This window comes from Monodelphis domestica, chromosome 4, assembly GCF_027887165.1.
Source record: "Monodelphis domestica isolate mMonDom1 chromosome 4, mMonDom1.pri, whole genome shotgun sequence".
Classification (NCBI taxonomy): Eukaryota; Metazoa; Chordata; class Mammalia; order Didelphimorphia; family Didelphidae; genus Monodelphis; species Monodelphis domestica.
In genome coordinates this window covers 98644536-98669859 of record NC_077230.1, presented here as the reverse complement: position 1 = coordinate 98669859, position 25324 = coordinate 98644536, and the positions used below count along the sequence as shown (strand labels likewise).

Below are 25324 nucleotides of genomic sequence, written 5' to 3'. Positions count from 1 at the left end.
ATGCTATTTTGTATTTGACTTTAAGCCTGGATTTGTATTGATTATAATGGACTTTTAATTCCAATATATTTGCAGGTGCCATGGAATCTGTCAATGACATATTATTCAGTTTTTATTTTTTTAATGATATTGGACATGGCTCTACTTCCAAATGATCTCCAAATGTGAAATCAAATGGCAGATTGAGTAAATTGTTCCTCCACCCAAGTTGCTTTATCATTTTGAATATAAAGACCTTTTTCAGTATGTTATCTCTTCAACATTGATTTGATTCATCTTAGAAAATTTAATATCATTAATCATTCCACTGATAATGTGAAGTTTTCCCCGTAATCTCAATCTGATTGATATAGAGAAGTGAACATAAACTGAAACATTTGTGACCTAAGAAATTTAAAAAGATGTGTTAAGAAATTCTTGATTTGGGGGGCAGCTGGGTAGCTCAGTGGATTGAGAGCCAGGCCTAGAGACAGGATGTCCTAGGTTCAAATCTCGCCTCAGACACGTCCCAGCTGTGTGACCCTGGGCAAGTCACTTGACCCCCATTGCCTAGCCCTTACCACTCTTCTGCCTTGGAGCCAATACACAGTAATGCCTCCAAGACGGAAGGTAAGGGTTTAAAAAATTCTTGATTTAACTTTTATTTAATATAAGGTTAAATGTAAGATTCGAAATTGAAGCTATAGCTTCTATCTAATACTTGGAGATCATTAAGGAAAAGGACATTTTCCCATATTGTTCATGTAATGACATAAGACTTTTTCTTAAAATAAGTTAATTTTATTTTTATCATTAAATACTTAAAAGATTCAGCTGTTTTTAAGCACATCCCAAGTCAATTGTAATCAGCAAAGCCTTGTATCATTTGATCCCTGTTTCCCTTAGTTTAGGTTTCTAACATGCTATTTACTAGCACGCTTTGGAATTATGAATAAATCTTTGATTCTTGCTTTCTAAATAGTAAAATAATCCAATTAAATTGTTATAAAAGTATCATAGATATCTTAAGTAGATATTAAGGACTTTTTGGACTGGACCTAGGAAGTCAAATTGGAGTTGTGGGGGCGGGAGGGTTTTTTAGTTAATTTCTCAGTTTCCTTAAAGGAAACTTAATCTATTTTGACCTTTCACAAAAGTTAAAAATGAATGGATTGTCTGAAGCATATAAAGGATTCAGTATTTTAACATTTGACAAATAGATGCAAGCTATATAAAAGGGTATTGTGGATAATGAGCCATTTTGTCTTTCAGTATGTACTAATAGAACTAGGGAAAAAGCAATGTAACAATGGAAGAAACAGTAGACTTGGGTACAAATCCTATCTTATTAATAAAGGTACTTGGCTAAGGATCTCTTCTGTCCCCTTTTTCCTTCACTTTAAAATGGGGAGTATTGTATTAGGTGGTTTTTGAGGTCCCATCCAATTCCAAGTCCATAATGCTTTGATCTCAGAACTTAATAAAATGAAATCTCCAAACCAGTTGTTCACCCTGTCTTCTCATCATTCTCCTATCTTCCATTTACTGAAATTTTTTATCAAGGAGGCAGCAATACTCCTTTTTCAACTCTTACTTGAGGATTTTGCTATTAACTTTTTACCCTTGATTTGAATTTCATCATCTGTTGTCTTTAGCTTCTTCTCCTATATTACATTAAAACTTTGAGGAAATGCAAAGACAGTGTGCTTTGCATTAGAAGGTTGAAGATTTCTTTTAAAAAATCTCAAAAGTTGTATACATGTAGTACTTGCTACACACAGATTTGGAAAAATGAATTTACCCATTTAGGTGAATTTTTAATTACCTAATGCTTAGAATTTTCTCTTATGCATTTGTAAATTTATTGTGCTTATTATCTTGCACTTAAGTATTTTGCGTAATTTATTACTATATGTTATTTTAAATTTGCATTTACCAAACCAAAGTTTCCCTCATTACCTTAACTTTCCATTTGCTGTTTTTTAGTAGTTTTTGTTGAGAGAGACATTTGTGGGAAGACTCTTTTCAATATAATATTTGGTAAATTAAAAAGCACACATACATATATATATATATTTATATAAAAAAAACAAAGCCAGTATCCAAGTCATTTATTTCTCTGCTAAATTTAGTTCTAATTTGGAGGGTCTGTCAATTTCCCAAAGACAGTATATAAATGGTAATATTAAGTAAGTCTTGTATTTTTTTGAAATTCATTTAATAGATTACTCATGATTAGTAAAAGTATTTATTATTTATATACTTTTATGTTAATCTATATTTAACTGGTGTCAATCTTTTACATGGCCCATAATTTTTTGTCATCTCAGATATTTTTACAAAGCAGGAAAAGACAATGAAATGCAAAAGGAAAATATGTGAAATTTATAGTGTGTCTTTTGTTACCTCCTTCTAGGCTATTTAGCAGGCATGACCCACAAGCAGAAGAAGCATTAGCAAAGAGGAGGGGTCGAAACAGTCCCAATGGGAACCTTATCAGGATGCTGGTTCTTTTCTTTCTTGAAAGTGAGGTAAAAATATTTAAAAGAAATATTTTAACCAACTTATTAACCAATGTGTTTTAACCAACACAATTAACAAATTTTTGATGTCATTAACTTAATGTAATTTATCAACCATTTCAACCCAGTGGAAACAAAAACACCCGTTCTTTATAAAATTGCCTCCATAGATCCCCACTCATGGAACCAGTGCTGCACCTTGTGGATCTTGGAACCTTTAAAAGCAATTAGCCTAGGGAAGGACTTGTGATCTTAGATGCATGTGCAGATCAACACTAAAGATGAAGTTATGAAAAATTAATTCACCTTCACATTCTAGCAGTATTACATATCTTTCTTTTCTTCTTTCATTGTTACCTTTTTTTCCTTGCCTTTACATAATTATTTTAAAAATGACAGCCTTCCAATAAATAAGTGGTGTTGGTATTCTCTTTATGGGTTTGGTGTTAAGTTCTTTGAAATTTATCGTGTAACACAGGTATCACCTAGAAAGAGATAGAGGAAACAGACTTAAGAGCTAAAACATTACCATTAAAAATTGTAAAAGTGTATCCATATTTCATTGTTATCACTTAAAAGCAATTTTCAATATTAGTTTTCATACCAATTATCAAAACATCTTTTTATCCCACATATATTGGTTATCATTGAAATGTTCTTTTAATGATAGATATCCTGGAAAACAAGAAAGTAAATATTTAAAAATATACATGAGCCTGGGTTTTGGAGAAGAATTATGAAAGAAAAGCAGGTAACATTTAGCTAAGGGTTGATGGGAAGTACTTACTTCTGGAGAGGAAGCAGAATTTGCTAAAGAAACTAATGAAAAGGATTGCTGGAGATAGAATTGTACATAAGGTGGAAAGTAGAAAGGAAACTAAAAGCAAGCGAGAACCAGGAATGGTGAGGGTATTATGGTATGTTATGTGTATCTCTGTGTGTGGTTTAAGAGAAAAGAAAGTGTGAATTGAATAAGATAGAAAAAAAATAAGCTGAGGAGTTGTCTTTTGGATGTAATGGTAAACAGTGAGATTTGGAATAATGTGATAGACGTTTCCATTAAATAGGTTTCCTATATTAAGGATGATTTGGACCAGAAAAATAATTTCAATAGACATGGCATGTGTGTGTCAAATAGTTCTGCAAACTATTTCTTTGAATACTTAAGGAAGGTGATCTGGTTTATGTAAAGTTTTTGGTAATTGAGTTTTGCCTATCTTTCATCCCTGAGGTCATTAAAAAAATAAATGTTGAATTATTTTAATTTCTTAAGTGCATGGTTTTATTCAATATAATAATCACTGGGTTTTGCTTATTTTTCTTAGTTTATTTAAACTCTTTTCCAATGGTCTTTGTTTACATGTTTTACAAGACATTACTGTGATAATTTTTATTCCAATATGGAAATAGCCATCATATTCTGTCTTTTTTGCTGCTGGTACTCATGCCATGGGAACTCCAAACTGGTTCTTCCAACCTTTAGCTATGAGACTCTTGTCATGCCCAAGCCAGTTCATAGTCAGTGGTATTTGAGGTCACTTTATATAGTCCCCTTTGAATTAGCTGTAAATAATCTTTATTAATATCGCATTCCTTCTTTTCTTACTTCACTGTATGCTTAGATTTTTCCCAAAATAACCTGAGTTAACTATTCTGGGCCTTACTCATTGTATAACTGTTTGTGTTTAGTAGTCTTTGCCCATTATTTCCTCTCCTCAATCATATGAATCAGAACATGCTGTCTTAAAGATACTCTTAATGAAGTTAATGTATTTCCTTACTATAGTTTAGGAATTCTCTTTGGATAAATCTTTTGAGAATTTAAATGATTTAGTTTTTATAATGTTCCTTTGTAGTTTTGGTAGTATGTGTAGTAAATCACTAGTTATAAAAATAGGGATAATCATTGAATGTTGAAGCTGTAAGGAACCTTAAGGATCATCTAATCCAGCCCATTCATTAAATAATTAAGAAATGTGAGTCGCAAAAGTTAGGTTACTTGCCTAGGTTCATAAAGCTCTACCTTCAATAATATTTGTTTTGTTTCGTATCAAGAAGTAAGTTTTTGTGTGTGATTTGACCTATTACTAGGCTTCCATGTTAGTTTTTCATTCTTTGCTGAGAGTTGCCATTTTTACATTTTAGATAAGTTACATGACATTGACGTGTTTAGAAGTAGCATAATCCTATCTGTTAATACTTGTTTGGAGACCTGTAATCCTTCTTGATTAGATTACATTTTAAACTTTCAAAATAATAATAATAGTTAAGTAGCTTACTGTGTAGGATATCCTGCAAAATACAGGAAATGAAATTTTAAAACTGCTCTAAATGATGTATTTCCTTAGACCAAAAATACTTAATCTCTTTGTCATTCCTACCCTCCTGAGGTAAGTTAGTAAATAAGCTTGCTTGGGTTTATCAGGCTTGTCAACAAGTATGTGTCTATGTGTGAAGTACCATACTAGGTCATATGAATTTTAAAATAAATGAAATAAAACAGACCCTGACCTCATGCTTACTACTGAAGAGAAAGAACATAAGTAAATACAAAATATAGATACATAAGCATGACTGTAATATGAGGACACTAACAGCTGGCTAGATCAGGTCAGTGGCAAAGGAGCAGAGTCTTGGAAAAACCTAGAAAAAGACTGAAGAAGGGACGTCATCGAAAGAGTAAATTCTATAGCATGTTGTCTAGGGATTAACAAGTAGAACATTTTGGGAGGAAGTATGTAAAGACGAATAATATTAAATATGTTTGAAAAGATAAACTGAAGACAAATGACAAGTGTTAAAGAACAGGTTTATGATTTTATATTTTAATCTAGAGATAATAGGGAACCATTAAAGTGATTTGATTAGGATTGTCCTTTTGACTGCTTTGTGCATAGAGGGAAGAGAATGGAAACAAGGAGATAAATAAATGGGAGGATTTTTCAAAAGTCCAAGCAAGAGGTGACAATTATCTGAATGGGAGGGAAGATAATGTGAATGGAAAGAAGGGGATGGATACAGAAGATTTTGTAGAGATATAATTGATGAAAACCTAGCCAAAAGGAAAGAGAAATATGAAATAAATATTCTCTTATCTCCATATGATTCCTCCTAGAAGCTAGACTTGTGAGCCAGTATTTATTTTCACAGCTGATTAATTTTCTAACTAATCTTTTCTTTGGACTGATTTCCTTTAAAACGTGTGTCTTTCCCTGGCTAGAAATCCAGCCAATGACTGTTTCATTTTACTTTCTCAATTCCAACGTTACTCTCCAAAAATTGTGATTTAGTTGCCTTATAACAAAAGTTTACTTTGGGAGAACATAAATAAATCTGCAGGAAATCTTTCCAAATGCCATCAATCCTGTGAATCTCTACCTCTCTGAACTTATATTGCCTCAAACTAGATCTCTTTTACAAATCATTAAAAAGTTAAGTTTCATTAATTGATCTGTTTCCTAAAACTTAAAGTTCTGGCAAACAAACTCCTCAGAGCTTTGTAAATTAAATGCCTTTTCTAAAATAGGTTCACTTGTATTGTCAGTGAATATAATAGAGACTAACTTATGGAAAACTACAAATTGTTCAAACTTGCTTCAAAGATTAGCTATTTTTGAAGGGCACATTATATGTTTTTGTTTATTCTATATATGATTGGAAAGGATTTTCAGTGGTAGGAAATGTCATGTGAAATATGAAATCTACTTTGATATTTGGCCATCTGAAATGAGATACTACTGGATTTCAAAATTGTTAATTATCAGATTACAGTTTTATCTAGCTCATAGATCTAGAGTTGACAAAGAACTCAAAATTCATTTTGTTCATTTCCCTCCCCTACAGCTTATGAAACTTAGCCCCAGGGGTGTTTTACCCAAGATCACACAGACATTAAATGTCAGAGATGGGATTTGAATCCATATCTTATAACTTGAGAACCAGTATTCTTTACTACTGCCCCATTAGAGCTTTATAATATTTACATTGGGGGGAGTGTAGTGTAGTAGATAGGTTGCCAGTCTTATAGTTTGGAAAGCTTAAAATCATTTTCTCTTTTTTGACATTGCCTATAGGACATATAGCAAGTCACAACTTCTGGGCCTCTGGGTCTTCATCTATAAAAGGATCATACTAGATGGCCTCCAAGTTCTTTCCAGAACTTAATCGATAACCCTGTTATAAGTTAGTTATTTGATTAAAATATACATTTATGTAGAATAAATGTAAATCAATTCAGTTTAAAACATTTAAATAATCTGTTAGGAAATTACAATTTTAAAATCATTAGTGCAATGTCTAATTTTTTCCTACAACAAAGTACATTTACTAAATATTTTGAATTAAACCTAAACAAAGAATTTCAATATTGTATTTGAGAATTTGTCAAACTGGATGTCCAGTAAACATCTTAATCCCAACAAGTCTAAATAGAACTCATTATCTTTTCCACTAACCTCTCTCTTCCTCATAACTTCACTATCACTGTAAAGAACAGCACCATCCTCCCTGTCCTTCAGGCTCACCACATAGATGTCATGCTGGACTCTTTGGATCTCACCTCCCCATATCCAACTATTGCCAAGGCCTGTTGATTTTGCCATCGCAGCCTCTCTTGAATAATCCCTCTTCTTTCCTCTGACATTCTCACCTATTGGGTACAGGCCCTCATTACTGCATGCCTACACTATTGTAGTAGCCTAGTGGTGGGTCATCCTGCCTCAAGTCTCCCCATACCAGTTCATTCTCTATTTAGCTGCCAAAGTGATTTTCCCAAACTCTTACGGCTCCCTATTGCTTCCAGGATCAATACAAAATCCACGTTTTAGCATTTAAAGACCTTATAACCAACTTCCTCCTTCCTTTACAGTCTTAATACTTTATTTCCCACAGCATACTCACCAGTCTAGTGACTGTAGGTTCCTTGCTGTTCCACAAACAAGATACCCCATCTCTCAGCTATGGTCATTTTCTCTAGCTCTTCCCCCATGCCTTGAATGTTCTCCCTTCTCATATCTGTGTCCCAGCTAAAATCCTTCCCAACTGATCTTAATTCTAGTGCCTTCCCTCTACTAATTATATGTTGTTTATTCTGTGACTTATCTGTGCTTGTTGTCTGTCCCATTAGATTGTGAACTCATTGAGGACAGTAACTGTAAGCCTCTTTTTTGTATCACCAGGACATAGCACAGTACCTGATACAAGGCAGGTGCTCAGTTAATGTTTACTGACTAACTAAAACTTAAGAAGGAAAAATATCTATTTATTTAGTCAAATAAGGTTACATGAAGATCTCTTTCATAATTAAAAAGTTATTTTTTCACAAATTAACACATTAATAAAGATGATCATTTCAAGAAAAAGCAATATTTCAGATAATCAGAAACTACTAAATGTGTAGACTAGACTTTGCTCATTATATATGTGGTTGTTTGTGGGTGTGGACGGGTGTTTTGGTTTTTATAAAAGGATCTACTTTAGGGTTCCTTTAAATAGAACAATTCTTTGTCTAGTTGTGCTTGTTTATAGATCATTAACCCTTGGAGAACGAATTTAGGAAAATATTAGAATTAAAGCACTTTCAAAGCTTATTTAATTAAGATCAACTGAAATGAAATGAAGATAAAGCATCCCTAAGACTAATGTAAATCAATAAGAATACTCCTTCCTATTATAAAATGTTATTTACCTACAGTTCGGAGGGGGACTGGGGGGATTAAATTACAACTGGACCTAGACTTTCTGGCTTCTTTATTTCCGTCATGGAAGGCTAAATTAAGTTTTGAGTTGTTACTGTCAGTCTGAAATCAGGATAGGGTTTCCTTTTGGTTTAAGTTATTAAGACACTTCATTAACCAGAAATTCTTTTTACCAGTGATAAACACTTTTGGCTCATCCTGTAATAATTTGGTTTATGTGTGCCTTATGTAGTTTTAGAGTAATTGTAACACAATAGGACAATAAGCTGCTTTTCAGAACTTTGATTATTCCTTCATTTTATTTTATTTCACTTCTTCTGTAGTCACATTAGTGTTTGGTTTGGGGGTTAACCTTTCTAACAGATTGTTTTATAACTTTCACTCATATTCACCATAGTGGACCATCTTGAGTTCACCCTTTTCTTCTTAAGGATAGAGGCTAGAACTGTGCCTCTATCCTTATCCAACTTATATGAGTAACTCCATGATGTGGACATTTCTTCTAACAATTTAGATTGGTACCTTTCTTCAAACTTATATTGTTAGAGAGTTGTCTAGGGCCCAGAGAAGATAAACCCTGCCTTGCCTAGGCATGCACAGCCAGTATGTGTGTTAGAGGTGGTATTTGAATCTAGATCTTCTTTACTTCAAGATCAGCTCTCTAGCTGCTGTACTGCGGATCATTGGCATTATGAAGTTCTAACTGAGAAAGGTCATCATGGCTCTCAAAGTTATATGATCTCTTCAGCATTTGCAGAAATAACCATATGGATCTATTGTAGGGTCTGGTAACGAGAAATGAATTTGTCAAAATTAGCTTTTATGGGAAGCTGTGCAACCTCAAGCATCTTTTGTAGTTATGATCATAGTTTCTACAACTTATATCAATAAAAGGTTTAGTTGATTATATTTCTAAAGAAGATACATGGAATTCTATGTTTTCAGCATTCTAATTTTTGTCTTATTTCAGTATTAATCTTTATTTGGTGAGATACTGTCATTAATTAATCTTTAAGTGTGAGGCTCAATAGAGACAGTTTCATGAAGGAGAAAGCTAGGTTACTTAGAGCTAAGTAGAGTTCTTTGAATACATATTGCCTCCATAGTTTCGTCTTCAAATTTCCTCTCTCCCCTCCTTTTCAGGGACTCTATTTTGCACATACATATAGGAAATTAAAGAGATAGGGCAGCAAACTTCTTCAATTTCTGCACTGATCTGCTCATGCATTGAGGCTCACCACACCTTCTTAGGATAACTGCTTTTTAACAATTCCAGGACCCAGGCAACATGATTTGCAGTTCCAAGAGTGAATCTGTGGAGGCAGTATATTCAAAGAACTTCATTCATTGGTAAGTAACTTAGGAGGGAGGGGACTATACAAAACAATACCTTTAGTACAAGAGAATGAATATACATTGATTTATCCTTCTATTTTCCTATCTTCTACTGATGGAATTTAGGAGAAAATACTTCTGTAGTTATATGCAGATTTCATTTTTGAAAACAACCTCAATGTCTAGATACCTTAGTGAATGGTAGCTATCTGGATATCTGAGAGTTGTGGGTTTGTTTGGTTTTTTTAAGTAATCAAATTTTACCATTTGTGGCCTGAATTTTTAAAAATCATTCATTTTCCTCCATTCTTCTATAGAATAGACTAAGCATAAATAATTATTGAAACATGATGTAATTTTTTTCTATGTAAAATGATCCCAGGCTATTGTGCATTTTTTGGTTTTGTGTCTTTGTTATGATTTGTTTCTCTGTTGCCACCAGGCTGTCCTGTTACTTCATAATGCTATTACTTTACTTGCCTATAGTTATCTTTCTCATCTCTTCTACTTTGCTATTTCTAGTTTGTTCTGTTCTTGGAAACCATATGGCCAGCCTTGTTAGACTTGTGGGCAGATTAAGAGTAAATATTCACTGAGGGAGGCTCTGAGAGGCTATCCAAAATGCATGGCTTTTAAGGCATGGACTTAGTGGCACTTGACTGTTCAGAGGCCTTTTTAAACTTCCTGGATCACAACTGTTTTCTGAACAGGTAAACTGTTATCATAGTATCTTAGGATAAGACAATGGCAATAATACTTCTTTACATTTATTTAATGTTCCTTATCTCTACAATCTAAAATCCCATTTTCTTTAAAGAATTGTATGTCTTACAATGTTAATGAACTACTATATTTAGTGTCATTACAAATGGTAAGAACAAACAAAAATCCCACCCCAAAAAGTACCTTTTTCCTCATACAGAAATGTTATTTAACTGGATACTGATTGGCATGTAGTTAATGCATACTGAATAAATAGTGTATTATTACCTTGTTACCCTGGTAATTTGTTTGGATTCTAAATCAGACTTGTTCTGCTATGGGCAGAATTGCTGCAGGAAACTACCAAGTAGAAGATAGGAGGAAAAGTTTATTTTCATCACATTTATGGGTACTGCTGTATTTATTCATATTACTTTTCCCCTTCTTTTTTCACTAAAAAATGGGGAAGGAGATAATTATGCATGTACCTGAAACTTAACTACCCTATTAACTTTTATTAATATTTGAGTTTCCTATCCATTATTTTATAGTAATCAGTGGTAAAGTTAAAACTTTTCCTTTTCTTTGTTCCTCTCTGTTTCTAAAAAGCATGATTTCAGGAAAAAATTTTAGTCATATGTATAAAAGAATCATCATATAACAAAATAATTGTGTTTTGACAGGGGTAGATTTTTTTTCTCTTGGTGAAATGGAGTTAATCATTTAAAGACAGTCTTTGTTTTTGTACTTCTATTAACATTCCATGTTTAGATCTTAAGCACTTTGATAAGGGAAGGAATAGGCTCCTCCAGCTCACTGCCCTGTGTCATCCTTCAGATTTGCAAATTCTTAGGGATTTCAAATAAATGCTCTTGTCATCAGAACTCAATGACAATTACTACAGTTGCCACCATACACCTATTTTAAACAAACCTATTAGCCTAGTCCAGCATATTGACACGTATGCAGAGCCAACACTTGGGGAGCTGCTCTATTACCTCTCTTCCCAGTGCCAGAGGAAAATTTTTGCATGCCCTGGTCCTCTGTCCAGCTGCCCAAAGTGAGCACTTCCTCACCCTGCTCTTGGGGGGAAATGCAGGGGGTCTACAGGCAGCTTGAAATTACAGTTTGGGCACACAAACTTGAAAACCAACACTGCCCTAGTCTAAGAAAGGCATAAAGACTTAAAGGAGGGGCACAGTAGAAGGGTATATTCTGGTGTAATCATCAAAGCACCAAAGTTGTATTTATGACCATAATTTGAATTCCTGCCCTTTCCCTTCTTGTTTGGCCCTGAGCACATTACTTACTCTCTCTCTCACACACACACACACAGCCTCAGTCTCTTCAGCTTTCAAATGAAGAGACTGAATTTGATTAAGTAGAAGTAGATTTAAATTTGATGGAAAGCAAAATGTCTAAAAGATCAGAACTGCCTGAACACAGAACAACTTACCCTCTGAAATAGTTTCACTTTAATGGAATTGTTTAAGCAGTAGTTGGATGATCATTTGTTGATCTCAATACATTCTTGTGCAGAAAAGCTTTAGATTTGGTGGCCTCTTGAAATTCAGTGTCGAGAACAATGGATATGGAGTTGGAAGATCTTGATTCAAATTTTATCTGTGATCTTAAGTCATTTATCATCTGTTTTCTCCTCTGTAAAACAGAAACAGTAATGACTTACTCTTATTAGGTTCAAATGAAATATCATTATTATTATTATTATTATTATTATTATTATTATTTTCTGTCACTTCACTTCTGGCTTGGAAGTACTGTAATTCTCTATGAGAAAGAACTGAAGCATAGAGGATTGATTGCCTACCTTTCTCTTTCTACCTTCTTTCTATATCCTGTCAATAAAAAGTATCAGCATTTTGTGACATACCTTATACTTTGACAATTAGGGATCATTTTCTGCAGTCCCTACAAACTTAAATTTTTCCACTTTTGTTATCTTTACCAAGTTGGTAAGTGTGAGAGATGAAACATAATTATAGTGTTCAAAGCAGAAAATAATTAAAACAATGAGGACTGGAGTAGTATATAAGAAAAATAGATTTTTATGTTTATTTCTTAAAAATGAAAGGGAAAATTGTCACAGCCTTCCTCCTCCAACCACTAGTATCTCATCATAAGACTTTAGAGATATCAAAAGCAAGTCCTAGGAAGGAAGATGTTTGGATCTTATGAGCAATGATAACATACGTGCATAAATTATTCATGACCTTATTTGGAGTTTTCTTGAGGGTGATATTTACAAATGAGGGAAATGGAGTGAAGTGGCTTACCCAGAGTCACCCAGCTAGGAAGTATCTCGAACTAGATTTGAATTCAAGTCTTTTCTGACTTCTCTCTGGGCACTGTATCTGCTGCACTACCTAGCTGTAGTAACCACATAATAATCTTTTCAGCATTCACTGATTCACCTCTTTGATTTACGTACAAATTTTAGTTCTTTGAGCTCTTACTTGGGGCTCAGAACTACTTTATTAACCACTGTTTTTCATACCTTAGATGTTCAAATTTGGAGTTGTCATTTTAACCTAAGGGCCATATTACATTAAACTGGCAAATGCCTGTTTTTTTTTTTTTAATCTAAATTCAAATCCAGACCCAAATACTAACTATTGGGGTGATCATGGCTAAATCACTTTAACTTCTATCTGCCTAAGTTTCCTGAACTCTAAAATGGAAATAATAATAATATCACTTAACTGCCAGGATTATTGTGAGAATCGTTGTGAGAATCGGCAAGTGATCTAAAGTATTTAGCATAGTGTCTGGTACATAATGGGTTCTTAATAAGTGCTCTTTATCTTACCACTTCCCTTCTCCTGTATGTGCCTCTCTTTAATCACTAGAATCCAAAGAATTTGCAGCCTGGAAAATCTTATTTGGTAAAGTTAGTATTGGCATTCAACCTGGCCAGGAGCAGTCTTTTGAATATTCTAAGTCTTCCCTATTTTTCATGGGTATCACTATTGACCTCCTTATAATGAACTGTTCTTGTGTTCCTCATCTTATTTCTGCTCTCTTCAATAAGCACACAGCATATCATAAGTCCATCTTTTTATGCAATAGTCTTAAAAATTATATCTTGACACAAATTCTAATTATTAGCAATTCTTTAATTGATAGGGCAATGTCATGATATAATGAATGGATAGGGAATCATCCTCCTAACTAGTAAGACCTAAGTTCAAATACCCCACTCAGACACATATTCCATAATTTTGAGCCTCAGGCTCTTCATCTGTTTAAAAAAAAAGAGAGAGAGGATTAAAACTATATGACCCCTCAGGAACCTTACTGCTCTATATCTAGAATTCTTTTGCCCTTTATATTTCTTCGTCCAGTTCTAGGTGTAATAAAGGAAATTGCCATGGTTTTTTCTAGCCATAGAATTGTAACTTCGTAAGATTCCCTATTATATTTATTTATGCAATATCATTCATTAACATATATATTCTATTTGAAATGTAGTCTGAAATTACATTGTTCATAGAGATAAATTTCTTTTGTCAGTATTCATCTGGTAATTGGATGACCTAAGGGTTGATTTATAAGTTCATAAGTGATCACAGTCTCGGAACCAGAAGAGACCTTAGAAACCCTTTATTTCAATGTTTGCATTGTAAAGATGAAGAAACTAAGGTACTTTATTTGTCCAATGTTATAAAAGTAGTGTGTGACTGAACCCAAGTTTGAACTTGTGTCCCAGGTTCCAGATCCAGGATATAAAATATTTTAACTCTGAAATAGCACCAGCTTGACAGAAAATAAATATGATTTGTCATACCATTTAATTCTTTTTTGAATAATTTCAGATTTTTCATAAACAATTTCATAGAAACTCTACACTACTTATGTGGAGGGAAAGGCATTTTATTGATATTGATAGTGCCCATTATATGGCTATATACAAATCAGTGTCCCTAATATGTAATTTGCATAGTGGCAAGCTGTGTCTTACCAAAAAATAAAAGCTAGTCATATTTGCAGGGTCTTTCGGTATTTTAATGAATTAAAACACTAAGAACTGATGATGTATATAAATAAAATATTCCCTTATCTCAGGGAGTTTACATTTTAATCAAAGGGAGACAATGTATATATGTAGTGTAGTGGCTCAAAAAGAGTATTTTCATCCATTAGGCCTGGGATGGTGAGGGGCACAATAGGGTATTTAATTACCTCACCCTTTTCAGAAGAGATAATACCATTTATTTCACTGCTGTTTATTAGTAAAAAGCTATAAGGAGCAGAGACAAGGAGTATTCAGTGGTGTTTGAGGTAGATAGGAGAAATAAGATCTGCCTGTGGGATGTGTGAGACACAGGATAGTAAAATGAGGTAATTTATTACTATTGTTTCTAAGGAACTGTTTAATTATAAGTCAGAAAAATGCATTTTTGTCTGCTGTGCAGCTAGGTACAAAATTTTGTGATAGACCATTTCCTCCTCCATAATTAAAGAGTCTCCTGAAGTGGACTACTTCAGATATTTATGGTCCTTTAAAAAAATACAACTAAAAACAGATTCCCTATTCTGCTGATTTCTAACGGATATGTGATGTTGGCATTTGTGAAAACCATGAATCTTTTTTTAAACCCTTAACTTCTATCTTAGAATCAATAAGGCAGAAGAGCAGTAAGGGCAAGTTTTTATGTAGCTAAGGAATAAGGGCTAGAATTGAAGAGTTGGTGTTTGCAGCCCAAACTACTGACTATAGCACCATAAAACCTAAATTTAAGTGTTCTAGATTGTCCACCAGTGAAACAAAGATCACAAGCTTAAACGTTTATTTGTTTTATATGTTGTGATAAGCCATAATTTTATCTTATGCCAGTTTTTCAATACTAATTGAACAGAAATATAAACAATTTTAAATAATTTTAAGCTTAAAAGAAGGTCTCCCAGATTTGGAGAGTGACTAAGAAGAGTGTCTAGAATTTATTTTCTAAAATAGAAAGTTCTACAATAGTTAGTCTACCCATATACACGCACTTTCTTTCCTTCTACTCCCCATAAGCAGGTGGAAGTAACGACTGCAGTGCACCTGTAGCTTTTGAGTATTAGGAAATATGTAAATTTTTAGGACAAAAATATAAATAAACAAATCTGATCTTTTTATTAAGGTGCTCTCTGGACACTATAAAGAATTCTAAAAATGTTTGTTAATTGGCAATGTAATACTGTTATCAAGCAGCTTTCAACAGAAAAAAAATGTTTTTCATTTACTTTGTATAAACTATGAAGACAAGTTAATCAAAGAAAAACATTAAGGTTGAGGGTTTTTTTAAAAAAACAAAAATATCAAGAACATAAAATTAAATATAAGAAAATAAAAAACAAAAATGCAAGTAGAAATAAGTAGCCTTGCTGAGGACTTTTTTTTTCCCTTCATCCTGTCTTATAAACAAAATGAAGACTAAAGAAAAGCCAGTTCTGGAAACAGTATCACAATCTTCAGCCACAGTCTAAAGGAATTTTCCAACTCACAAGAGAATAGAGAAATAAAATAGATTGTAGAAGGTTTATAGGAACTAGGTTTGGAAGAATATTTCTAAATTCTACTGATGAGAGGGAAGAAATACAAAGATTGTGTTTTTATATTTTTGAAAGTATTTTGGGAGTTGTGTTTAATTCAGTGTTACTTCTAATAAAAATTACTTCCCTTCAGTATTGTAGTACCTTCCAATATAATGGAAAGATAGCCAGCCTTTATAAATTATTTTGTTTATTCATTACCTTAATGTATTATTTATACATTCTTTCAGCATGCATTTATAAGGGGCTTACTGAGTTATTAGCCATACAAATATAAAATCTAAATAGTTCCTACCTTCAGTGAGCTTCCATTCTATTTGGAAGTGAGGGAATGAATAAGGAAATAGAGGAACAGGTGCTTAGATAATTACATTATTATGTATAAAATGTGTTGAGGTGAAGGGCACTAGCTGTTGAGGAGAGTGTAGACTTTATACAGAAGTTGACCACATCATTTGCCAATGCTAATAGTTAAGAATTATTTGGTATTTCCTAGGAAGATATAAATTCATGTCTATATAACCATGAATAAGTCAGTTTACCTAATGTGAGTTTTAAAAGCTAAAATCTGGTTATTAACTTAGCTTTCCTTGACAGATACAGTTTACCTGTTAACTTTATTTGGACAAATAATGGGCTTAAGAGGGGAGAAACAGAAATAGAAGAATAGAACATTCTGGTCAGAATGAGGAGTGTCAGATTTTTATCAAGGAGATAGGATGCTTGTGAGTAATGATGCATTCACTAGATCAGTAAGGTCCAGTGGAGGGGAGTGGGTCATGATTTTTGAGAAGGTTGAAGGACATCAGCATGAATTATATAGCAGAAGTTGAGGAGAGGAAGAAAGGGAAATAACTTGGAGACCCCTCTCCCCCCCCCAAAAAAAAATGATCCATATAGAGCAAAAACAAAGAAAAGAACATTTCTGAGTGTTGGCAACAAAGGAAGTTTGGAAATGGCAGTGAAGAAAAATGAGCATTTTTACTTCCCATGTAGGATGACCATTGTGTTAGGATTGTGGGAAAAGGAACAGTCAAGTACAAATTGTTTGTTGAGTTCCATATATTTTTATAGAATTCTTTCTTTTCGTTCTCATGCAAATCTGTTCTAAGAATTTCATTTTTGAGAGCTTCCTATCCTTTGTGGTAAACTAATTTCCCTTATAAAATTTCAAGCCATAGGATCCTGCTTATTTTTTTTCTGAGTCCTTTGAAACTTATTCTCCCCAAATCTAGAATGCTTATAAAACTTTGTCTGGCTTTCCCCTCTTTCTCTAGCACAAATTCCAAGATAAAGTGATAATGGGACAGAGCCAAGATGGTGGAATGATAGGGAGTTGTGTGGTGAGCTCTCATCCACAAACTTCAAGCACAAGAACATTCATCAGTTCAAATCTTGACGAATAAATCTAGAATAAGCCACAGTGAGTCCTTTGTCCAATTCAGCTCTAATATGGGGATTTGTGCACACTTAGTATGGGTCAGTCCAGAAAGAGGCTGTCTACTAGGGGGGAAAAGATTTAAGACCAGACCTCACCAGACTCAAATAGAAACACTGCAACAGGGATAATCTTTTTGCTGACTGCCCAGATTTGTGTCAGATCCAGAGTGAAGTAAGAAGGGGACCTGCACACAGTGAGAGCAGTGACATTCAGCCCTGGGCAATAAAGAAGAAAGGAGGAGATTCAGTAACCAGCTGCAATAAGTGATGTGACTTAGATTGTATGTAGAAAGCAGGGTCTCATTTGCACTGGCTAGCCTCACCTACAATAGAATAGCCAAGGTAGGAATCTGAGACCAAAGGCAAGCCTACAGTTCTGCCACTCTGAACTTCTGAACTTCTCTATCTAGTTAATAGAGCCTGAGTCTAACAACTAGCAGTCAATTTTTACTTAGTCCCAAAGTAAGGTCGAAAACTTAGAGAGCTCAGACTTTGATCTGTGTCAGACCTCTTTAGGAACACTGAAAAGCAACTTGTCTCTGATATCTTGAAATAATGCAATATTCAGTACTACAAGAAAACAACAATAGAACCAGCCAGACCTTCCCTTTGGAGTATGGCATAACCCAACCCTCACATCAAGACTAAAGTCAGGAAATGGGCAAACAAAAAAGAAGCCTGTGATAATGAGGTGGTGTTATAGTAACAGAGTTGTACAAAACACAAACTCAGAAGAAAAGAATGACTAAAACATCTACAATCAAAATGTCAGAAAACAGCTTGGGCACAAACTCAACTATAATTTCTAGAAGAAATGAAACAAGCTTATAGAAGTTTATTTTAAATGTTTTTTATAAATAGGATAAGAGTCCTTGAGGGGAGGAAAATGGAAAAGAAATGAGTACTATGAAAGAATGAGTTGGAAGGTGAATTAATAGTTTGTCACAAGAAAAACAACTTTGCCCAACCAACAAATTCTGGAAAGTAAAATTTACAAAATGGAAGCCAATGATTTCATAAGGCATAATGACTCCACCAAATACTAAAAAGTATTCATACAAATTTAAAATTTGTGAGGAAAATAAAATAAAGTATAAAATATGGAGTATCTGAAGACAATGACCAAAGAAAAAAAGCATAGATATCTTATCTCAAGAAAATAGACCAGATCTTAGACCCATAAATGAAAGTGAAAATAGAGGGAATCTAATAGTCTTCTGAAAGAAACTTCAAAATGACAACACCCAGGAACCTCATAACCAAAATACAGAGCCCCTGGTTCAAAGAAAAATATTATGGATAGCAGTCAGAATTTAAGTAGCAAGGATCTTACACAATATAGTCAGTATTTTAAGCAGCTTAGCAGTACAATTATAAAGAAGCAGAAAGCATGGAATATGTTTTTCCCAAAGGTAAAAGATATAAACTTACAACCAAGATAACTTCACCACCACAATTGAATATAATGTTATTGGAGTGGGGTGTGCTAATGAAATAGAGGACTCCTAGTCATTTCTAATGAAAAGAGCAGAACATCATAGAAACTTAAAAGTTGGAACGCAGAAATAAAGAAAAATATGAAAAGGTAAATATGAATGAACAGTTATTAAGGACTAAACAAGAATAAGCTACTTACATTCAAATATGGTGAAATTATACCCTCCGAACCATGCCATCCCCCTAACTCCATAGAGAAAGTTCATTTAGGCAAGATCTAGTGGCAGTTCTCTATCTTTTGGTGATGTAAAGAAAAAGACAGGGGAAGAGAAATACAGAGCAAGGAAAGTCAGGGGAAATTTCCTTTTACTATAAGGGTACATATTCACATCTCTATAAGTCAAGAAGAAGGGGAGGGAAGTGACTGCCATGAACCTCTCATCTGAATTAGTATATATTTATATATATATAATATATACATATTATATATATATATTAGTATACGTGTGTGTGTGTTAGAAGCTGAATAAGGTGGAGCAAAGCTGGGCATATACTTTCCAACTTTTGTGCATAGCTCTTTATGAATAAAGAATGGGAATCTGAGGGACTGCTCAGAAATTGGGGAAATGAACAAATTATGGTATATAAATGTGCTAGAATATCATGCTGAACTCAGCATAATGACCATCCAAGATTCCAAACTATGAATACTAATTATGAAACATGCTGCCTACCTCCTGATAGACATGTAAAGGTCTCAATGTTCATAATGAGACATTCTTCTGGACCTAGCCTTCATGGAAACTTATTGACTGCATGTGTATGTAATGGGTTTTTGTTTTTCTTTTGTTCTCAGTTGGAGCTGGGAGTGGAATGGATAATGGGGCAGAGAGAGAGGAGATGTATTTGGGCTAATTAAAATAATAAAAATTTAAAAAATAAAAAATGAAGCTGTCAATTTCCCCAAAGTTTCCATCGTTTTCTATCCTGACAGCTCTTAATTATTGAGAATCTTATCCAAAACACAAGGTGCTCATTTTTCCCTTACCTTTCAGTGGATAAAATTATTATTTAGCAAATAATGCATGAAATTAAGTTAAAGTAAGCATCTAGGTAAGGTTAAGTCACTCATCATTTCTATACCATTGCTCTATATTAAGCTTGGAATCTAAACTTGCCACCTATTTACTCTTATCCAGGTTTTCCAAATATAGATTATTTCTGCCTTCATATATTTTATTGATATTTTTTGTTTTTACATTGCCTTTATTTCCCAGTACAACCCCCCTCTCATCCAAAGAGCCATTCCTTGTTAACAGTGAAAAAGGAAATGAAAAAAAAATGGAGCGGAGGGAGGTACTCTTAAGTCCAACATGTATTATCCACCTTTGCAAAAAAGGAAAAAGTACATAATCAGTCTTCTCTTCAGAATCTAGTTTGTTCATTATAATGACCCAACATTCAGGACCTTTTGGTTTTTTTTATTTCTAATTCTCATTTTATACTTTTGTATATTTTTAACTTGTACACTTCATTTACTTTGTATCAAACCATGTGTTTACCAAACTTCTATGTTATTTTGTTCATTGTTTCTTAATTCACAATAATCTACATTTGTCATCCTTAATGTCTGACAAAAAAAATGGGACACCTGGATTAAAGTGTTGTATAGTTAAGTACTTGCTTTACATGATTCCAAATTATTTTACAGAATGCTTGAACTAATGTACAGTTTTTTCCAAGTACAGTGTCAGTAATGTGCCTATCTTTCCACAACCCTTGCATTACTGTCTAACCATCTTTGTCATCTTTACAGATTGCTAAATATTGTGTAAAATAATAAGAATAACTAGCATTTGTATAGTGCCTATGTTCAGACACTGTGCTAATCTCTTCACAAATATTATAATTACATGATCCTTACAAAAATCATGGAAGATAGAAGATAGGTCCCCATTTTTGCAGGTTGAGAAACTGAGGCAACCAGGATAAGTAACTTTCCCAGGGTCATATATCATGCTGGATTAGAATTCAGATATTCCCAAGTTCAGGCATGCTCTAAAAGTCAAATATATAAATATTTAATATATTCTCAAATGGGCACTTAAGCATACTTGTTACAAAATGTATATGATTCGTGGTGTTTTTATTTTCAGTGGCAATTTTTTTTTTGTTGTGTTCCTAATGCAGTACCATTTTAGCATTAGTAAAAATCCAGTTTGTCAATAAGGAATAATCTTTTGGACATAATGTTATAACAGGATGTGGAAGTCAGAAAAATATATTTGATCTCATCTGTAGCATCTAAGAAATGGCAATAAATTAAATTAACTAGAAGGACAGTTTGATTAAGAGAAATATATTTGGTATTTTCCCTCTCTTGATAGAAGGGTTATGATGATGGCCTAGAGAGGCAGCATATTAGGCATGCATTCCCAGAGAAAGCCATTTGGTAGATTTATTTTGCTTGACCATCTCATCTAGAAGGGAATCACAAGAAGAGTAATTTTGTCATAATCTCATTAAATTCCATACATAAGTATATATGCATATTATATAGTATATATAATTTCTATACACACATATATTTATTGATTGATATTCACAGTTTCTTACACAATCTTCTTCCCTGTTCTTAATATCTTGGAATTTTTGTATTTTTAGTTTTTTTTTTTAGTTTTATATTTTTAAATTTTTAGTTTCATAATTTAAAAAAGAAAATTTAAAATAAAAATCATTACTATTGGGGACCTGGGGGAAGAAAGAAAAGGTAGGGAGAACATTTTCTAGAATTAGATATAGAGAACATCAATGCTCTTGAACTAGGAGTTAAATTAAAATATTTTGAGTTATAAAGTTTTATCTGAACTGCTAAAGAGGCATTGAGGACAATCCACTTTATTTCAAATATCTGATTTTGATGGACTTTAAGCCTGGTCTTAAGAAATTTTATAGGGGAGAGAATAGCTATGAGACTGGGGAAAAGAATTATCTGAAGACTCAAATTAGGTTAGGGGTAGGAAAGGTTAGAGGTAAATAAATTGGGAAATTTCAAAAATGGCTTGATTTGGTAGATATAGAATTTTACAAATATATTGAAATTAGAGGCTTTTCTTGCCAGACTAAATAAATATGTAGAATAAATAATACTTTCCTGGGAGTTTACTTAAGTAGATTTTAAATGATTTTCCTTATATATTCATGGATACCTTCACAGAATAGACAGTGAAATAGCTTTAATTAGGGAGGAAAGCATTCATATTTCGCCTAAATTATTCATGGGCAGCTAGGCTGCACAGTCGTTAAAGTTCTAGGCCTAAAAGTCAGGAAGACTCATCTTCCTGAGTTTTCATACATTACTAGTTACAGGATCCTGGGCCTTGGTTGACCCTGTTTGCCTGTGTTCCTCACATGTAAAATGATGTAGTGGAGAAAAGTGCAAATCATTCCATATCTTTGTCAAAGAAAATCCCAAAAAAGGAGTCACAAAGAGTCAGATAAGACTGAAAAATGACTGAAAGCCTCATGATTCAGCCACCAACTTAAAATGGAATCCCAATCAAGTCATATCTCTCTTGATTTTGGTTTCCTTATCTATAAAATGAAAATATTGAAATAAATCTTCTCTTGGTCTCTTCTAGCTCTTCCATTTTATGATTCATTACTGTAGTACATCAATTACAGTGTGCCTAATGAGAAATTTAAGTATTTTTATGCTTTTTCTTTCTTGAAGGAATTTCTTCCATCACTATAAATCTTTGCCTATATACTTCTGGCTCCTAAAACTAGTTTTACTTAAAAAGTAACTATGACTAGTAGAATAAGACTACAACATCACACTTGGCCTCAATCTAAAAATTCATTATTTTGTGATATTAATGGTTTCTTATGAGAAAAGTAGTGATCCTTTCACACATTAAGTTTTATATATTGAATGATTATTGTGTTGAAAATTTCCTGAGCGCTATGGATTTAGAGAGATGATGGGTCAAAGCTGGAGTCATTTAGGAATAAGATCTAGGTGAAATCTTAGGGAATGCATATAGTAAACAATTATAGGGCCAAAGAAGATCCAAAAACAGAATAGAAAGATTGATCTGAAAAGAAAAATGAAAAATCAGGTGGAAAAAATAGTATTTCAAAAGAACACAGATGAAACATTTTTAAAGGCTTGTGAGGGAAGTTCAACATTGTCAGTTAGCAGATCAGTAGGGCTAGAATCTGAAAGATTGTGGGAAGTAATAATCATTTCACATGATCAGAGGGATAGTAAATTACTAGAAAAATAGAAGCTGCTGATGTAAATTACTGATTCAAGAAGTTTAACTATGAGAAACTGAGAGCATTGGAACCTTATTTTGACTGAGCACAGTATTTTCTCTGAATATAGTGATGATTTTATGGTTTTAAGTGCAAATAGTCACCAAGTACTTGAATGTCTACTATGTATTAGGTACTAAAACTACAAATTTAAAGAATAAACAATAATCGTTCTCAGAGGATGGTGAGAAAACTTGATATAGGAAGACCAATTAGGAAACACTTTTAGCCAGCTAGGTGAAAAATTTGGGAGCAGGTAGATCATTCAATGAAAGATTCTTGGACCTGAGGTCAGTAAGACCTGTGTTCAAATCAGACACTTGCCAGCAAGTCACTTAACCTGTTTGCCTCAGTCCACTGAAGAAAGTAGCAAACCACTCCTGTATTTTTGCCAAGAAAACCCAGTGGACAACTTTGGCATGCTATGTGGTCACAAAGAGACACAACTAAATAGTTTTCAAAGAACTTTCATTGTAATGGGAGAGACATCAAGTACACATAAAAATATATCCAGAATAAACAGTGACTGAATAAATGCAAAATAGTTCAGTACAATATTGTGTAGGGAGGAGGGCTCTAGTAGTTGAGACTGGAGAAATGCTTCATGTTGAAAATGGCTTCTTGAAAAAGAGAGGATTTCTTTACAACAGAAGTGGTGAAGTACATTCCAAGGATGGTGGTCAGCCAGTGTAAAGTCACTGTGACAGAGGCTGGCATTAGAGAAAGTGCCAGGCTGAAGCATATGTGAAATTGATCACCTCGATGGGGAAGGGGCCCCAGGAGTGGGTTCCAGAGGAGGAGGAGACTCTTGCTTGGAGAACAGTGAGGGTCTCTTGGTCTTGAGAAGCTAAAGAGAGGTGGAAAAAGACTTTTTCCTAAGGGGTTACCCACTTTTCCTGCTGGTGATTGGAAATCTTTCCCCCCAACACTTCCAAATTGAAGGGACTTTCTGAAGAGAAACCTGAGCAGACTTTACCTCAGCTCCTGTTGCCCAGGGGTGAGTCAATCTGACTTTCTCTCAAGGGGCTCAAGCTGCCAAGGCCTGAGTTCCCCCCAAACAGCACATATATGGGAGGAGCATCATATCTGAGGAAGAGAGAAGAGGCAAGTTTGTTTAGATCATGAGTGTCAGAGTTACTCGTTTACTACAATGCTAAAGAGATAGCATAGGGTCATGCCATTAGCAATGAAAGCCAGGGGTTTATATTTTCTTCTGGCGACAGAAAGCCATAGGAATTTATTGAGTAGACATATTTGTGTTTAAGGAAAATTCCTTTGGGGATCGTGTAGGGAACTAGAGAGCTGAGAGATTGGAGGTAGGGGGAGACATTTTTACTAAGCTAGGTGAGAAGAGATTCAGGTTTCAAATAAGAGGGGGTAGCTGAGTGAGTATAATACATATGCATTGAATACAAGACTGATGTGGAGGTAGAAATAATAAATTGTTGGAAGTGACTAGATCTATAAAATGATTAACAGTCTGGAGTTAAGGATAATATTGTTCAAAAATTACATATCTGGGAAATTATCAGAATGGTGATACCTTTGACAGAAATAGGAAAAATTGAAAGAGGGATGAGTTTGGGAGGAAATAGAGTACATTCTCTTTTTAACATAAAGAGTTTGAAGTATTTTCAAGAAATCCAGTGTGAAATGTCCAATAAGCATTTGGTGATGTTCTATTAAGACATGTGGGAGAAACTAAAACTGAATTGATATCTTTTTGAATTGTGTGCATTTAATTAGGTCAAGTAGGAAATGAAGAGAAGAAAGCCTAGGACAGAGCCCTGGGTAAAACCCAATGTTAGGATATGTGATAATGGTCAAAAAGAAGGAACTAAGAAGATATCGTTTCTTGAGATAGGTTAGAACTAGGAAAAAGTAAAGCCACATGAGACCTGAGAAGTTTGAATGCAATTCATATTGGTAACTTTGGAGGGAACAGTTTCAGTCAGACAAAGTAAGTAGTCAGATTACAAAGAGTTGGGGAAGAGTGAGACTAGAGGAAATAAAAGCAATGAGTGTAGAAAGCTTTTTCTAGGAATTTGACTGACAAAGATCAGAGGTGACACTATCGCATCATGGAATATTAGGGTCTAATGAAAGTTTCTTTAAAGATGAGAACGAATTGAGCGTATTTGAAGAAGGAATTAGAAAAGAACTGGCAAATAAAACCCTGGGAAAGATTTGGGATGAGGGAAGAATGATTGAAGCTTCAATCTACTGGAGAAAATGAGGGGGAATGAGATCAAAGCCACACTTAGAGAATGGTCTTAGCATGAAGAAAGTCTATCTCATTGTCAGAATCGAAGAAAGGAGAGTGGAAAAATTGTGTCA

General features: G+C 33.9%; 1 protein-coding gene and 1 long non-coding RNA gene across 8 annotated transcripts in view; one reads left to right on the top strand and one right to left on the bottom strand.

Annotated features, from left to right (window-relative positions):
• Window positions 1–25324, top strand: part of STAG1 (STAG1 cohesin complex component) — a 384901-nt gene that overhangs the window by 276449 nt on the left and 83128 nt on the right. For all 7 annotated transcript variants that reach the window (XM_056793658.1, XM_056793654.1, XM_056793655.1 and 4 more), the window contains one exon: window positions 2396–2510. In XM_056793658.1, coding sequence (XP_056649636.1) covers window positions 2396–2510 — 115 coding nt within the window. The remainder of the gene's footprint in view (window positions 1–2395; window positions 2511–25324) is intronic.
• LOC103096077 (uncharacterized) overlaps window positions 2505–25324 on the bottom strand; it is a 65405-nt gene continuing 42585 nt past the window's right edge. The window contains exons 2-3 of the long non-coding RNA XR_008911148.1: window positions 11691–11893; window positions 2505–2986 (exon numbers count right to left, since the gene is read on the bottom strand). This is a non-coding gene — a long non-coding RNA (uncharacterized LOC103096077). The remainder of the gene's footprint in view (window positions 2987–11690; window positions 11894–25324) is intronic.